Here is an 18,759-nt window from a genome sequence, read left to right as displayed (position 1 = left end):
TTTCCAAAGTTTCAACCTCACTTTAGCGCAACCAAAAATATCATTAGAATTGTAGAAAAAAAAAATGTTGAGCTTTGGTTATATTGAAAGAGAGTGGTATCAGCACGTCCTCGAACGAAGCCTCTTTAGAATTGAAAATACCACACCGTGCCGTATCCGTATCATCTTCCAAGAGGGACTACACGCACACCGACAAAGCTAGTTTATTTTTGACCGTGACAAAGTGAGATAGTCGTCATAGACATTCTAAATTTGATTTCAGGGGTAATGTCGCGTAACCAACCCATGTCAGACGGAAAGAGATATAGTTTTTAAATTGGTAAACAGGAATTTGATATTTAAGTCAATATGACGTTTTTTCAAATGACTTCGACACACAAAAAAGAAATTGCTTTGAGCTTGTATGTTTCGTGATTTACGAAGCTACTGAGTACTGACTTAGTATTTTAAGTCAGGGGATTTCATATTTACATGATGATTTCAGATTAAAAAATGTATTGATAAATATCTTACAGTATTCTAATATAATCTGATCCCAAATCAACTTAATATTAATAAATACTTTAATATTATTAAAGGCCGACTTCCATCGAGAAGAGATCTAGCGAACTGAAAACCGAACATCGAGACTATGAATGGAGCGATCGCGCCGATTTTCGAATCCCCTCTGGGGTAAAAGATGGAAGGGTTCTAGCTAACTGTAAGCCGTGCAATGTGGTTCTAGCGAACTGAAGATATACAATAGAGAATTTCCTTCAGGGGAAAGCAAAAGAGGAAATAAATTCTATTGTGTATCTTCAACACATTGCACGGCTTTCAGTTAGCTAAAAGAGCACTTCCATCTTTTACCCCAGCGGGGCTTCGAAAATGGGCACGGTCGCTTCATTGTTAGTCTCGATGCTCGGTTTTCAGTTCGCTAGAACCCTTTTCGCTGGAAGTCGGCCTTTAAGAGAGTTATGAAGACTTCAGTCTCGGGATAACACCTTAGCAATTAACCAATAATAGGTGACAAACACATGAAGAAATTTATCCCAAACAAGGGTACTCATTATCCTGTTGATTTATCATCACAGTAAACATACATTCCGAGAAACAAACGAAGAAAAAATACACCGCAACCCTAAGTATAATGATTTAAAAAAAAGTTGTATAATTATAAATAAATAAATATCAGAACAGTAGGTAACTATTACCAAAAGGATGTGGTTGACGTAAAAATTTAAGAGTATGTATTATTAGTCGGGCGAAAATTACTTTTTTGAAAAGATCTAGGCCTACTATTTTTCTATGGCACGTAAAAAATACTGTACAAGCTCTAACCTAACAAAAAGAACCTAGCTATCCGTTACGGTTAGTCGATTTTGAAGCTTCCAGATGAAGCAATGTAAACTTTTCTAGAGTTGTAGTGGTGGTGGTGGTCATTCCCTTAGGTTTAAAATAAATTAAACCAAAACGTAGTAAATATTATACCTTACAGCATACGACTTACAACCATTTTGTTTTCAAAAATCATGGGGTATTGTTTTCGGATGAATTTACTTTCCCTTATATGTCGGGATGAAAACCTTTATAGAACTTGGCCGTTAAAGCGTCTTCGTGCTTCATTTAACATTACTTTCTCAGAACAGAAAAAAAGAAGACGCCAATCCCCCGGGCACACAGAAAAGCCTGCACGTATTTAAGGGGTTTTTACCTCGGAAAGACTATCATAACACCATCAGAGTTGTTTAATGTCGGTATAGCGTATATCCCTCTTGCCTGGATACGAGATTTTCTCGTTTATTTATTTGAAAAGAGGACCATAAAACCATTTTGGATATAACAGACTGCATCATCTACGAGTATGGGTGCTACGAGGAGACTTAAATGGGTACGTTAAACGTTGTATTTGGGCGGTTAAAAATAATACAAAACTTATACAAAAACCTCAAAATCTTTCAGCTCCTAATCGCGTCATTCCTGCTGATAACCCTTATCCAAATTTCAAATGGAGAGGACAAACCCAAAGACTTAGAACCAGCCGAATCTGGACACGATGACCACCATCACGAACACGAGAAGTCTGGTCACCATCATCATAAAGATAGTCACGGAGCGGAACACGGTGATCATGAGAAGAAACACGAAAAGAGTGAACACGATCACGGGAAGCATAAGAAATACGGTGGGCACCATCACGAAGAGAAAGGTGGACATCATTTTAAGAAACATGGTGATAAAGAACACGGGGATTCGGAGAAAGGACACGAAAAACATGGGCACCATCATAAGAAGCATCATGAAGGTGGAGGACATAAGAAGGGAAAAGTTGGATATCATCATTACAAGGATAAGGGACACAAGAAACATGGATTCAAAAAGACGCATCATAAGGTAGGGCAGATTTATTAGTTTTAGTTAAATATTTTTCTAAGTGACCTAGAAATAAGACATTACTTTTGACAGTATTTAAGTGTGATTCAGTGAACTAATAACACTCAAGTATGAGTGTTGCTTACAGGATTATAGTATCGGCATTGCATATGCGAGATAATATTAATTTATGTTTTAAAGTTTATTATCCAAACCAGACACATAACCTTTTGACCCATACTTATGCAAAGTGTGATATAGTAACATGCTACAATCTACTTTCCATTTTAGGAGGAATACGGAGACCACATTACCTACCACGATGTCTACAGAGACGGGGATTATAAAAAGCATCATAAAGAACATAAAGACCATTGGGGTCATAAAGTACGTCATATTCTGTTATAAATGTATATTTTCCAGTATGATTATTATTTATGTTAATTTTGGTATTTTAAGGGAGGAAAACACGAAGAAAGTGATCATGGAAAGAAATTCCACAAGGGAAAACATCACAAAGACCATTACGACAAACACGGCCACGGACACTGGAAGAAACATCATGGGGACGAACATCACAAAGGCGGAAAACATCACCATTCACATGACGAGCATAAAAAACACGGTGGGGACTACAAGAAACATTGGGAACATGGAGATGAACACAAGAAAGAGCACGAGAGTGGACACGGGCACGGAGGGCATGAACATGAGAGTGGTCATGGGCACGGGGGACACCATCATGGAGGCAGCGAACATCATCCTGTCGTTACGGTACAACATAGACCCCAACATCACCAACCCGCAGCGGAAACTCAGCATCAATCGGTTGTCATGCAAGAACAACACCAACCAGATCCACTGGGACAATACCAAACTAGAAAGATTGTCCGTATTTTTAACAGACCAAAATATAGCCAGCCTCTCAATGACAACTCGAAGCAACCTCAACCTGACGTGCAGCGAAGTCATAGCAGCGAACCTGAAGCCGAGGTTAAATATAACCATAGACAAGTGCCTGATCATTTTAGTCAAGGAGCCAACCATCAAGTAGTCCAATACTTTCGCAAACCTGAAGTAGAGCCATTTCAGTCTCCGTCCAATTATGAAAGGGATCAAGTAGGACACGAGGCTAAACACAAGGTCAAAGTTCATAGCCATAAACCCGAATCTGACGAAGAAAGAGAGAATGAAGAAGAAGAGGAAGATTGCGACGACGAAGATAGTAATAAAAACGAAAACTCTGAAACTAGGGAATACAGCCAATCCGATCCTGGACCAGATCAACAGGATGATGACGAAGATTCCGAATCTGACCAATCAGAACCCAACGAATCTAACAACGAAGAAGGTCCGGCCAAAGTTGAATCCTGGAATACAGAACATCAAAAGCGTGAAAACATAGGGTCAAACAAACAGGTTGACAATTCGAAAGCCAATAAAGGAAGGAACACTGTTTATTTAGATCAAGGACACAAGACACCACATCAACAACAACATCAACAACAACATCATCATCAAGCACCAGGGGGTGGATGGCACCATTTGATTACTCCTGTCCAACAAGCCAATCAACAAAGGCCTAACATAAATACTCAACACGGATCCAGTAATGACGGTGGTCATTTATGGAATTTCCACCATTTTGGAATGCCTAGGCAGCAAACGGAAGGGGCTTTCTCGAGAAACTACTTCAAGTTAGCCAGACAAAACACGCCGTTATACGCGCATGACTTGACGCATGCTTTTCCAATGTTTTCCGAAGCATTTACTGTACATCTTTGAAAATATTGATTTGAATTTTGTATGATTTTTATTTAAATGTAAATTATATAACTTATTAAAACATGGATTAACTTTTAATTGAGAGATTATGAAACCATTAAAAAAATCGGCTTAATTTAATTTTTAGTAGGGCTCAGATTGTGTTTAGCTTTTCAAACATGACCAGTATTAGTAACTTAAGTAATTAACCTTTTTAGTAATTAACATATGTACAATTACCAGGGTTCTGCCGCGCAGTAGCTTCAAAAGGCGAAAAATTAGTTATTATTAAGAATGGATAGAAATTTGTAGTTATTTTTATAAATAAAATTAAGATGGATGGGGAGAAAATATTTTTCAATTAATTGAAATAATAAAACTGATTGACTAAGTTGACTTGTAAAATGATTACGGCCAAATAAAGAATATTGATAATTTGTTGAAATATTGGTAAACCTTTAAATAAATAAATTACATCAGTTATAGGCCAAATAGGCCTTTACAGAAAGTTCTAAAGGAATTATGGGTACTTGGCCCCTCTTGTAGTTCAAATTGAGTCAGTTCAGTTCAGCCAGTTTTGTGTTATAAAAAACACGAACTGGAGGCAAGATTTGGAGAGATAAAGCAGACTGATAAAATGGTGGGCTTTTTTTAACGCGTTTGTTCCTCTAATTAATTAATATTTAAAATAACTTACTCGTTCTCCTGTGTATCCATCGCTTAAAATGGGCTATGGAAGCCTAGGCTTAACGGATAAGGTTAGTGACGTCACGTCAGAGAGAATTTTGGTGACGTATGGTTGTTATAATGCGCAGGCGCGGCGGAACAAATCAACAAGGTGCGCAAGCCGTAAAAACTTTCTATAAAGGCCTATTTTCCCCCATCGCATGTAATAAGAACTTCCATCAAAGTGATACAAAGAATGGGTAGATTTAACTGATGACTAATATTTTTGTAGCACCCTAGGAGCGAAGGCACTCGGCGTAGCCCGTTAGCCCGTCGGGACATTTTTTATTACTTTTCATGCGGACATTATTCCATAACGAAGGGTTTTTAAGTTTTTGGCCGCCATTTAAAAAGATGGCAACAAATCGAACCCGAAAAACCATTCAGCCCGTCTATAGGTTGCCAGTGTACTAAATATTTGTGAAATCGGATGAAACGCGCGGACTTTGTTGCATAGAGAAGAGTTTTTACATTTCTGGACGCCATTTCTAAGATGGCGGCGGATTGGAAAAATCTTTCTTCCTACTACTTATGAGTAACGTTCGTGCAAAGTTTCAGCCTTCTAGGGCAAGCGGTTTGGGCTGGGCGTTGATTATCAGTCAGTCTGTCAGTCAGTCAGGACTTATATATAGATACAGATTATTAATTCATTCATTCATAAGCATGAATAAGGATTCTAATCAGAAGGTAAGACTTGCAGAGGTGTAATTAAGTAGAAGATATGGTCTAGCCTTTTTTTGTGACAGTAACCGAAGCACTACTAGGGCCTATAGCGACTCTATATTTAGGGGTATACATGTATTAATTCATGATGATACTATATATGATTGTTAAAGAATGACGGGGGGGGGGAAGCAGCGATGGAAGGAATTGTATAATACAATTCTGTGTCTATGTGCGAATACCAATGAAAGTACTTTATATTATAGCATATTGCTAACAGAACCCAAGACGATAAACTTTGATTTTTTTTCCATTTATACATCGGTTCAAAATATTTGTAGTCGTTGAGGTACTAACAATTTTAGAGTTCTTATAGGCTAGTGTAGCCCTAATGCAAGAATGATAAATACAAATTCAAATTACACAGAGGAGTCCAAAATATGATTAGAAAAGTAAGCTTACTAAATCCACAACTCTCCAAATACGCATGTCAAAATTATGATATATTAAAAATTAAATTGGTCTGGGGTTCCTACCAATTCACTAGATCACGCCGTTTCACGAGAACGCGCTTGTTTTTGTCTAATCAAAGATAAGCTTGCACACGAGGTAAATGTCTCTTCCTAAGAAGTAAGAACTTCTCCATGGCACATTGGCCATATGATTACCAAAACTAAAATTTGTAAAGATAACCCGGAAGTAATTTGGGAAAAGAAAAGTTCTGTATTATAATCTTTTTTTTGGTAGTGTGAAAAACATCCAATACTATAAAGAAACTCTTTTTTATAATTCCCACGATAAACAATCCAAGTGAATCGAAGTGAAATTCAACCTAATTTCTAATTTCTATCCCGAAAACAACCGTGACGAGAGTATCACTTATTCTTAATTTTTTTTCTTTATTATTATTATTTTTAAAGGAAAGGCAGGCGATTGAATTTGTGGTAAAACACATTTACTTCGTATAAAAACAAGAAAATTCTAACACGTTCTTTTCCTTTAAATTAAGTAGGTTTAATATAAACAAAAAGGTCATTGTCTTAATTACCCCAGGAGCTCAAAGGCGTGAAGTAAAGTATTTCAAAAGTAGATCAGTTTACTTGAATTTTCTATATTATTTTCTATATTATAGAGGTGACACACGGTTTTGTTATTTTGCCACCAGCCGGTTTATTGATGTCAACACTGCCCAAGTGTCACATCTATAAATTTCTGATTATATTAATTCAATTAATTACAATTAAAGTCTTATTTGGGTTCTTGATAACACGCAGTGTAAATTATTCTTAATTTTAGGCCTAAATAACTTGGAACTGCTCAATTCCGATTCCTAATGGCGTAATGAACCAAAACAAATAATTAAGCCGCCTTTGTAATCTTGATGATTTTAAAATAACCCAAAACAAAACTACTGAAAATACACAGAACGGTTCAAAGTATTTCAGTTAATGTATACAACGCTATCTGGGCTGAATTTCAATTCTATTTTCTCTCAAATTAACTACACTACCGCTTTCAAAACTCTATACTTTCAGCTTTCCGCCCACGAAGTGCTATTTATTACATTAAATCGTGTAAATTACTAACAGTACTAACAGAAAAAAATCCCCCATTGTTAAAAAAAAGTAAACTATCCGCTATGAATCTACCTGTTACGGTTATGTACCATTGCGCATCTAGAGGTATCATCAAACATTCCTAGCGGCACCGATTCCCTTCCGAAACATTGAAAGCGTTTTTATAGACACGTTTCAACCAATATTTTGTTGAAATTGTTTCCTATTTGGTCGAGTTTAACCGTTTTTATGATACCTTTTTTTTGTTTAGTACTCGAGGACCCAAAAAAGGTGTCTGAAATTTTTGGTATTTAAGCAGACTTCATTCTCACGAAGATCATCACAACACAGTTTGTCTTACAAGTGTTTGGGTCAAACAATTGAAACCAAAGGTGGATTCGAAGCAGTTTGGATTTATCAAGTCAGTCCATATCTAAACCGTGACTGACGACGGACTAGTCAAAGAAGATCGCGATGAAGTTCTTGAAGGTCCATTTGGTAAGTACTTAGTTTACTTAGTTCTGAGTGCGTTAAGGAACCAGGAGCACTAAGGATGGTGTTCTTTGATTTTACTCCGCAGGGCCTGGCTCTACTTTGCCTCCTAGTGACGCAAACGTACTTAGCTCAAGCTAAAGAAAACAAAACCGAGACTGACTTAGCGGTAGCAGAAAGTTCAGAAATCCTGGTGGATTCCGTCGAGCTAGTTGCGGCGGAATCTCATCATGGGCACGGACACGGACATAGCCACGGTCACGAAAGTGAAGGTAAACATCACAAAAAGCACGGGCACGGTGAAAAGCACGGTCATCACGGTGCAGGCCACAAAAAAGGCGAGCACAAGCACGGGCATCATAAAAAATACGGCGGCCATCACCATCACAAAAAGGGAGGACATCATTTCAAGAAACACGGCGGACACGAACACGGGTCGAAGAAACACGGACACGATCACAAAGGACACCATCATAAGAAGCACTGGCACGGAGGCGGCCACGAAAAGGGAAAAGTAGGCAAGCACCACCACAAGGATAAGGGACACAAGAAGCACGGTTTCAAGAAATCCTACCACAAGGAAGAGAAAGGAGAACATAAGAAGCACCACGATGTCCACTCCGATGGCGATTACAAGAAACACCACAAGGAATTCAAGAAGCACTGGAAACACGAAGGTGGCAAACACGAAAAGAAGGATCACGGTAAGAAACACCACGCCCATAAACACCACAAGGATAAGCACGGAAAGCACGGACACGGACACTGGAAGAAACATCACGGAGATGAACACCACAAGGGAGGCAAACATCACCACGGACATCACGAACATAAGAAACACGGAGGACATCACAAGAAGCACTGGGAAGATGGAGAGCACCATAAGAAGGAACACGAATCTGAACACGGTCATGGAGGACACGGCGGCGGCGGCGGAGGAGGAGGAGGACACGGTGGAGGACATGGCGGCGGAGGTGGTGGTGGACACGAAGAACACGGATGGGACCACGATGGCGGACATAGCGGAGGAGGAGATGATCACGGATGGGACCATGGTGGGGATGATGGTGGACACGATGAGGGACACGAGAGCTCCCACGATGGAGGACACGATGATGACGGGGGACATGACGATGGAGGACACGATGATGGTGGTCACGGACACGAAGACGGGTCCCACGAGTATTACGTCATTACTAAAGAGGGTCCTACGGTAACTAAATCAGTCTACCATTCCTCACCCCGAAAGCAATAAGTAATATAAACAAATTATATGCCAAGACTAAATCTCTTCGCGGGGTTTTATAAATTTGAACTATAACGTTCCTATATTCTATAAACGAATTGCAATATATTTTCATGAACTATATCACTACGCTTCATAACAAATGATTTCATCATTACGGATAAATCGGGGCTTGCTGAATTTATGTACCTAAGAATTATTTTTCGAATAAATAATATATTTTCAAACGTTACATATCATCTTGTTAATCAATAACGTCATCTTTAACGGTACACCAATAATTTTCAATAAGCATTCCAAAGAATTGTACCCAATTCAGTACTAGGGTAAAGCCAATACAGGGTGTTTCTGATTATAAGTCTGCCATAAATTAAGGGGGATGTTCTTTGGACGAACGATTTTGAGTCGAAAATGTAACTTCTATCTCATTTCGAGTTATAATTTGTCTGTTTTAGGGATGACCCCTTAATTAAATTAGAAATCATTAGTCAGTTTCTTAATTAGATTTAAGGGGTCATCCATAAAATACTCTGGACAATCTTAACTTGAAAACAGTGTCCCTTTAGGGCAAAATGGAGATAGAAGTTACATTTTCGACTCAAAATGGATTTCCCAAAGAACATCTCCCTTAATTTATGGCTGACTTAACAAAAACACCCTATTTATATATATGACGACACGCTAATATCAATAAAACGAATGTGTATCACCAAGGGAATATATCATTTCTTGTTTAACTTTTTCTGTGTCTCAGTTAAACAAAATCAGAGCATGCGTACTGATGGTATAGTAAAAAAAAGGCTCGTATAGAAACTGTCCTGGTTTCATCTGGGATAACGGGGTTAATACACAGGTTCCTGCACCGTGTACCATCTTTCTTTAGTTAGTGGTCCTAGATCTAAATCCAGAAAAGCTATAGGGCTTAAGGTTTGCGACTTTCTTCGGGACTTAACACAGTAGCCCAAAATAACTTTCTCTCCTTTGGTCCCACTACCACCACCACCACCTCTACGAAGGAAAACGAGGTTGACTTTAGCAGCGCCGGCAATAAGCAAAAGAGGGGGTCGGTCTTGTTTTTCTAAGACAGAATCGAGAACTCGCGTGTATCTTTGATCCCCAGCATTGCCTTATAACACGTTTTTCACTAAGGCGCATCCTGGATAGACTTTTGCCTTTCAAACTTTCAAATTAGGCGGTAAGAAAAAATATAACAGCACCAATACAACAACTACTTGTTCGCCTGTCGATGAGATACATTTAAAAAAATGGAACATTATCAAGGCATAAGGTAAGCATTCTTTTCAATTTTCTTTTATTATCTATCGTTTTGGTTCAATTTTTAATTGCAATGTCGCACAATTTGTGATGAGTGATTACATGATTTGCTTCTTCCGCTAAAATTTTGATTTTACGTAAAAAAATTGTGTTCTGACGTCATAAAATCACATGGTGTAGTAAAACAGTTAAACTAGTTAATTGGAAGCCCTTCCCCGTTACTACCATAATATATTCAAAGAGTTAAGCCTAATTAATAGGTTAATTAACCAGTCAACTCGATTTAACAATAGACAGTTTAAGAAATCTTGTAGACCACTTTAGTTTCGATAAGTTTAAATTTCACAATACTTAAGCCTAGTTTGAAATGAAAAGCACGATTGGTTTTTTCCGCGCCAAGCTTAAAACATCTTACGATTTCGTACACGTTTCCCGCTCAATTTCTAAAACTCAGCTATATTCTCACCATCTGAAATTAATCCAAGCTAACCAATCCCCACTAGAACCGTACAGTCAGTACCTCGTGTATCAACGCATGGTATGGCTGACATTAGGCTTAACAACGTTACTGTTGGCGCCATAAAGGCGTCAAACTCCTATCATCTTTAAAGAAAATATCATTTAATATAATAATCTATAATACATCCCGAAGATTTTATGTGTATTTTTCGATGGGAGACAGACTTCTGGTCTATACGATACGATCCCGCCCATTTTAAAGGCTTTTAAACAAAGAGGAGGCTTTGTTATAAACAGAAAACCATATAGCCTAAACATTTATAAATCACGTGACTTCCATTCCATCAAAACTTGCAACTTAAGCAAAGGCGCTGATGGGTTCGAACAGAATGAATCACCCCCAGTAAAATTAAACTCTGCCTTTACTCGATCGTTAGTCGTTATTCAAGCTTGAAAGAGATATTTCATAATTTTGAGTAATAGAACGCGGATATAGCCATCATTTTCTTGTCAGTTTTGAGTTGGTGCTTTCGCGTTTGGACCACACCAAGAAAACTGCTAATAAAGCGAGAGTAATGGACGAATATAACGGTAAAGTTTGACTTTGGCCTTTATCAAACATCCCTATTGCAATAGCAGCTGGTAGTTGACGTATTTTTCGTTATACCATCTTCAATTCTTAATTACTCGAATCCCGCTAATTAGCGTATAACCCTTTAGTCGCGGGTCGCAATATTTTTAGTCATTTCGTTCCCGATTTAGCCATCTTATACAAGTAAATGAGAGCGTCGTTTTTATGTCTTCTTCATAGATGGGAATGGATGCTTGCCAGACTTGATTTGGCACTAGCGGCGGGCGTCAAAAGATCGGAACCCCCCTACAACTACCGTTATTTTTCCACAGTTTGCGGTAGAAGTATGCCAACCTAAGGCTTCTATATATCGTTTACTCAAAATTTTAAATTCCCCTATAGCTGCTTGCACGCACGGAGACTTTTGAGAGTTTCCTCGTTTGACTTATTTTTAGGTGCACTAGTGCACAGGAAGGGAAATATAAAAAATATATTACGTTTTTAAAGTTTAAACGTATATAAAGATGACGTGGAAGAAATAAACCATTAAGAATGTATGACGTTATTTACGTTAAGCCAAACTTCATGTAGAATTAAGTAAGAACACATTCAGTTAAGCCTAAATCTATATTAGTTTGTTCAGACTGTTCAGTTAAGCCTTGTACCCAACGGGTCAATGGCATCATACTTAAGCCTAATTCACTACTAAACCACTGAACAATGTCATCAGTTTTAGACTTAACCTAAATCACTACTGAACCGTGTCATCAGTATTAATGTTGAACCTAATTCAATACTGAATCAACCATGGTGTTTTATCAAAGTAACTCATCTAATTTACATTAACTATTTCTCCCCCAAAAACAGAAGCCCGACTAATGGTGGATTGCCTCCATTTCCGGTTACATCACCGGACCCTCAGCTATTAAATCCGATCTTCCGGACCCCACCAGCATCGGGTCCACCATCGGCGGCCATTAACCCACCCTGGAGTGGCAACCAAAACGCGAAACCATACGGTACCCAACCTCCGTCACGTCAGAACTCTATGTACGAATCGACGTACGAAATGTTAGGTCCTCAGAGCAATTCTCCGTGTACTCCAAGTAACCCCGTGTCCCGTCAGAACTCGAACACGGATTATCTTAATAACTCGGCGGGTCAAAGTTTGAACCGCTATGGTGGTGTCAGTGTATTGCCACCTATAAACAGACAAGTGTCTACAGCCTCTAACGACGGTGACAGAACTTTTGATAGTAATGTAGAACCCCTGGCCTCGCAGGATAACAGTCCAGGAATGGTTGGACCACCTCCGCCCCCACCACCGCCACCCCCTTCTACGAGTATTCCTCCACCCCCTCCACCACCCCCACCAATGCCAGGTATGGCTGGAGCAACACCGAATTGGCGGGAAAAGCAACAGGTGGGATAGAACCTTGTACAATCGTTATCTTCGTCAGAAACATGAACAATATTAAACTATAAATAATACCTAGACATAGTTCCGCGCATTTTGTATTGTGTTTCCCATAAAGATGGTCTTGAGAGAAAGAATAACACCCCCACTTTTGCAAAAAGAAAAGAAATTCTAAATTAAGACCAGTCTTGAAGACACCAATTGGGCGACCTTCCAGTTAGACCTTTTAGTTTTTAGCTTTACTATCTACCTTGACTTATAAAAGAGATGTTCAAGTTTACAGCGCATGCGCTAGTCTAAAAGACATTAGAGATAAATATCAGTAATGTTTTAATAGCCCTACCCCACAGTCGTTCTGTAATAATGTTTCTGGTAAAGATACAAATTTCAGATTAATTATTTCAAAGTTAATTTAACTTTTAATGGTTGGCGTTACAGGCCAACAAGGCTACCGAATCGAGTGGATACCACCCTTCACAAAATGCAGCTAGAACGCCCCAAGAAGGTTCGACCCAACCATTTTGTTACCTACCACCGCAGTTGGCCAGTGCCATGAATAAGGACAAGAAACCATTCACCTACACACCGGGAGGAATTGACCTATCCGAAATTAGGTCACCAAGGATGGTTCGAAGGATTTCCGCCAATCAGCAACAGTTTCCGGTAACCCAGAACGATAATAATGACGCTGGACCACCGAGACAAGTTATACAAGCCGATGTCCATTCTTCGGACAACAGTAGTCCGAGAGGAATGAATTCACCGGGAGTTGGGATAATGCAACCCGTATTACCACCATTTGACCCTAGTCGTCAATTAGAAGGGTATTTGTTTATTTATATCCAGTTATCCACGGTTTTCGACTTGTGATTTGAGTGTTTTACGGATAACCCTTTTAATTTAACCAAGAAACTGAAGTACAATACTAAGTTAATAAAGGGGTCATCCCTAAAACATTCCAAACATAACTTAAAAACGGTGTCCATTAGGGCAAAATGTCATAGGAGTTATATTTTCGAAGACTTGAAATCACCCAAAGAACATCATCCCTTTAATTTCTGATAAAACTGAAGAGCTGGGATAGTTTAGTATAGTGTGGGAATAATACGAAAGATTAAATACCCGTCATACTATTATCTAACTTAAAAAGTACATTTTATATATTTGAGCGTTATAATGACGACATATTAAGGAATTTTAACTGGTTATTAATTTAATAATAGTATTATCTATGACTATAAATTGTTGCTATCAATTTTAAACAATTCCCTTATCTATTAAAAATGTTGAAATAAGATTCAAAATATTCGTACAATACTAAGTTAATTAAGGGGTCATCCCTAAAACACTCCAAACATAACTTAAAAACGGTGTCCATTAGGGAAAAATGGAGATAAAAGTTACATTTTCGACAACTTGAAATCATCCAAAGAACACAACCCTTAATTTCTGATAAAACTGAAGAGCTGTGATAGTTAAGTATAGTGTGGGAATAATACACAAGATTAAAGACCCGTCTTACTATTGTCTAACTTAAAAAGTACACATTACTTATTCAATATTTATTTGGGCGTTATAATGACGTCATATTAAGGAATTTTAACGGGTTATTAATTTAAGAATAGTATTATCTATGACTATAAATTGTTGCTATCAATTTTAAACAACTCCCTTATCTATTAAAAATGTAGAAATAAGATTCAAAATATTCAGGCCAAATATCACAAACTCGCTATATAGATAACAGCTAAATACGTAATAAGCTATATAGCTAGCTACATTATAACAATAACAACTCCATTTCCCCCGGGGCAATATAGGAAATTACGTGTTCTTATACACAAGCTAAATTCCAAGGATTTCATTCAGTTTGCCTTCATTATATCATAGAAAAACAACGACTTGTATTACGTAAGATTAATAATAAGAAAAAAATGTATTTTTCTTTTGACCCTACAAGGCGCGTTTCGCTATAATCTAGCTAGGACAAGTTATGACGTAGGTGAATTAGGTCAATGTTTATTTCTAAGTAAATTTTTTTTTCTTATTTCTTTATGAAATTCGAAGGCTAAACTTACACCGAGGCGGGGGTGGTAATACTCCGTGCAGTCCTTTAGCGTACGGACCACAAGACGGTTTTAGTTCACTACCCAGGAATTATCAACAGTTGAAGACTCAGTACGATCCCAATCAAGAAAGGGCCTTTCCCCAATCAAAATCATTCAAGTTATTGCAAATGGTCACCGGAACCGACGCCGAAAAGGACCAAGAAGGTAATTAAAAAAATAATTCGCTTCTAATGTTTTTGTTTATTAGGGAGTGTTCAAGATTTAAATTTATTTGGGGCGTTGAATGTATATCTAGAAAACAGCTAGACCGTTAAATTTTAAAATTAAGTTTTGAAATTAAAATTTTGATCTTGATGAAGCAGGGTGACTACTGAAAATTTTAATTATTTTTAAGGAAGTTTATCCTTGAAATATGGGAAATATAGGACGAAATTCGTGTAAAATATAGGAGGGAAATGGTGTAAAATATAGAAATATAGAAAGAATCTGATGAAAATATAGGTATAATACTGTATATTAAAAATATAGGGGAAAATTGAGGAAAAATATAGGATAAAATTGAGGAAAAATATAGGATAAAATAGGATAAAATTGAGGAAAAATATAGGATAAAATAGGATAAAATTGAGGAAAAATATAGGATAAAATAGGATAAAATTGAGGGAAAATATAGGATAAAATAGGATAAAATTGAGGAAAAATAAAGGATAAAATAGGATAAAATTGAGGAAAAATATAGGATAAAATAGGATAAAATTGCGGAAAAATATAGGATAAAATAGGATAAAATTGAGGATAAAAATATAGGATAAAATAGGATAAAATTGAGGATAAAAATATAGGATAAAATAGGATAAAATTGAGGATAAAAATATAGGATAAAATAGGATAAAATTGAGGATAAAATAGGATAAAATTGAGGATAAAAATATAGGATAAAATTGAGGAAAAATAGGATAAAATTGAGGAAAAATAGGATAAAATTGAGGAAAAATAGGATAAAATTGAGGAAAAATAGGATAAAATTGAGGAAAAATAGGATAAAATTGAGGAAAAATAGGATAAAATTGAGGAAAAATATAGGATAAAATAGGATAAAATTGAGGAAAAATATAGGATAAAATAGGATAAAATTGAGGGAAAATATAGGATAAAATAGGATAAAATTGAGGAAAAATATAGGATAAAATAGGATAAAATTGAGGAAAAATATAGGATAAAATAGGATCAAATTGAGGAAAAATATAGGATAAAATAGGATAAAATTGAGGAAAAATATAGGATAAAATAGGATAAAATTGAGGAAAAATATAGGATAAAATAGGATAAAATTGAGGAAAAATATAGGATAAAATAGGATAAAATTGAGGAAAAATATAGGATAAAATAGGATAAAATTGAGGAAAAATATAGGATAAAATAGGATAAAATTGAGGAAAAATATAGGATAAAATAGGGGAAAATTGAGGAAAAATATAGGATAAAATAGGGGAAAATTGAGGAAAAATATAGGATAAAATAGGGGAAAATTGAGGAAAAATATAGGATAAAATAGGGGAAAATTGAGGAAAAATATAGGATAAAATAGGGGAAAATTGAGGAAAAATATAGGATAAAATAGGGGAAAATTGAGGAAAAATATAGGATAAAATAGGGGAAAATTGAGGAAAAATATAGGATAAAATAGGGGAAAATTGAGGAAAAATATAGGATAAAATAGGGGAAAATTGAGGAAAAATATAGAATAAAATAGGGGAAAATTGAGGAAAAATATAGGATAAAATAGGGGAAAATTGAGGAAAAATATAGGATAAAATAGGGGAAAATTGAGGAAAAATATAGGATAAAATAGGGGGAAATTGAGGAAAAATATAGGATAAAATAGGGGGAAATTGAGGAAAAATATAGGATAAAATAGGGGGAAATTGAGGAAAAATATAGGATAAAATAGGGGGAAATTGAGGAAAAATATAGGATAAAATAGGGGGAAATTAATGAAAAATATAGGATAAAATAGGGGGAAATTAATGAAAAATTTAGGATAAAATAGGGGGAAATTAATGAAAAATTTAGGATAAAATAGGGGAAATTAATGAAAAAATATAGGATAAAATAGGGGAAATTAATGAAATAATATATTATAAAATAGGGGGAAACTAATAAAAAAATATAGGATAAAATAGGGGGAAATTAATAAAAAATATAGGATAAAATAGGGGGAAATTAATAAAAAAAATATAGGATAAAATAGGGGGAAATTAATAAAAAAAATATAGGATAAAATAGGGGGAAATTAATTAAAAAAATATAGGAAAAAAATATGTCACCCTGACAGATTGGGAATGAAAAATAAATTTTGAGAAACTCCTCAACTTTTTAATTATAAATAACAATCCACAATGTGTACCTAATTAGTGCGTTTTGAATTTTAATAATTAACGAGATAGGATAGCGGTACTGAACTAAATCATAAGATCAAGTATAATTCAGCATAGAGGAAATAAATAGGGCGTAGTATAAGAGCGTCATAGCAGAAACTAGCTAACCCAAGATGAACTATTAAAAATTCATATTTTTCATTTTCTTTTTTTTTTGTTTCTTTCAAATTTTTTTAGAGTCCGACAGACCCAAGCGAGTTCAAGAAGATGAAATGCGTTTCACAGGGTTACGAAGGGACCACATACCATCCCGTTCCTTTCAAACGTTACAGAAAATAACGGGTTCCGAAAACGTCCCAGCAGAACCCGTCAGACACCAACAAAATCCAAGTACTTAAATCCTATTAATTAATTCGTTTCCAATTAGGAAAAGTACTCAATCTTAATTATCACACCATAGATTACTACCAAGACCCCCAACAAGAGGCCCAGTACCATAAAAGACCCTCAGAAGGACCTAGCGAAGAGGGTCCAGTCGATATAAGATACGTTGGAGGTAACATACCATCCAGATCTTTCAAAATATTACAAGAAATGACTGAAACTGGTACGTAATTAACTAATTAAATATATTTAATCTTTCTAATAATTAATCTTTATAATGTAATAGGAGTGCCCCCACCCAATGTCTGGTCTCCGCAAGGTCACCAATCTCCGGTGCGCAAGACCAGTAGGGTTCAAGTACAAATGCACCCGAATAGAGCCAGTTCCGGTACGCCGGAACCACAAATGCCGCCAAGATACTTCCCACAACCGGAAGTACCCGCGTCTTTGCAACAAAATGACCCCGAACCCAGGAAATATACTGGAGGTCGAATACCATCGCAGTCTTTCAAAATTCTACAAGCTATGACTGGTGAAAGTCCGCCACCTCATGGTATATTTTCAAATAACTAATGAACCTTCATTCACATTAAATTAATTTTTACAAATTAAATACTTTAGATATAGACGGAACAGATTTTTAAGAGAAGAGTCAACTAAATTTGCAATGGACTGCGGTGTCACATTAATTGTCCAATTTATGTCGTGAAAATAGCGTATACTTGTGTAATATCGCCTCCAAAATTAGCAGACGATAGCTGGCTGCCATATTGGGGTGGATTATCTATACGTTTCTTTAATGCTGAATATATTTAAATATTCAGATATAACTCTATACAAAACAGCATTTATTTACTATATTCAATATTATTTTCACGATAATAAAAAGGACAATTTATTTAAACTACCATTTTAAAAATTAAGTTTAAATGGCGTAAATGAATTTTGTATTTTATAAATTCATCTTCAAGTGCAGCTTTCGTTTATGAAGGGCTTCAGAATAAACCTAATTCTAAACGAGTATATGTATTTAATTGTATTGAGTGACTTTTACGAGTATTCTAGTCCCGCTATACCAACTGATATGTAAAACTGACTAACCATAAAGAAAAAACTTAATTTAAAAGTTGATTTTTCAAAACAAAATTGCGATAGATCCGTTCCGTTTTTACGATAAATTTTTTTAAGTGTTTACTTTAAAAACTAATCACTGTTTTCTATATATTTGTGATACTTAAATTAAATACGCTTAAATTAAAAAAAAATTGGCAAATTAAATTTTTGGATTTTAAGCGATAAAACGCTTTAATTATTTAAATCTTAAAATTAAAAACGCTTGTAATTGAACTGATATTATTCTAGTAAAATAAATACATTCGTACGATTTCTCTGTTTATTTTTAACCCC

At 36.1% G+C, this 18,759-nt stretch overlaps 2 protein-coding genes across 2 annotated transcripts; both read left to right on the top strand.

The window, feature by feature from the left end:
• The first annotated feature begins 1,843 nt into the window (after positions 1-1,843).
• Positions 1,844-4,531, top strand: LOC149651766 (uncharacterized). Its single transcript, XM_089846971.1, has 4 exons — positions 1,844-1,870; positions 1,942-2,373; positions 2,644-2,739; positions 2,812-4,531. The coding sequence occupies exons 1-4, from the start codon at positions 1,844-1,846 to the stop codon at positions 4,135-4,137; spliced, it is 1,881 nt and encodes a 626-aa protein (XP_089703097.1). The 3' UTR covers positions 4,138-4,531.
• A 7,298-nt stretch (positions 4,532-11,829) lies between these two features.
• Positions 11,830-18,591, top strand: LOC149651765 (uncharacterized). The gene is made up of 7 exons (XM_089847121.1): positions 11,830-12,527; positions 12,960-13,345; positions 14,589-14,794; positions 17,206-17,358; positions 17,429-17,575; positions 17,639-17,905; positions 17,974-18,591. The coding sequence occupies exons 1-7, from the start codon at positions 12,153-12,155 to the stop codon at positions 17,994-17,996; spliced, it is 1,557 nt and encodes a 518-aa protein (XP_089703247.1). The 5' UTR covers positions 11,830-12,152; the 3' UTR covers positions 17,997-18,591.
• The last annotated feature ends 168 nt before the right edge of the window (positions 18,592-18,759 follow it).

This window comes from Phalangium opilio, unplaced genomic scaffold (genome assembly GCF_054372755.1).
Source record: "Phalangium opilio isolate 3A_F unplaced genomic scaffold, DU_Popi_V2 ptg000082l_1, whole genome shotgun sequence".
Classification (NCBI taxonomy): Eukaryota; Metazoa; Arthropoda; class Arachnida; order Opiliones; family Phalangiidae; genus Phalangium; species Phalangium opilio.
The sequence above is the reverse complement of the archived record's forward strand: the minus strand, read 5'-3'. Positions and strand labels throughout refer to the sequence as shown.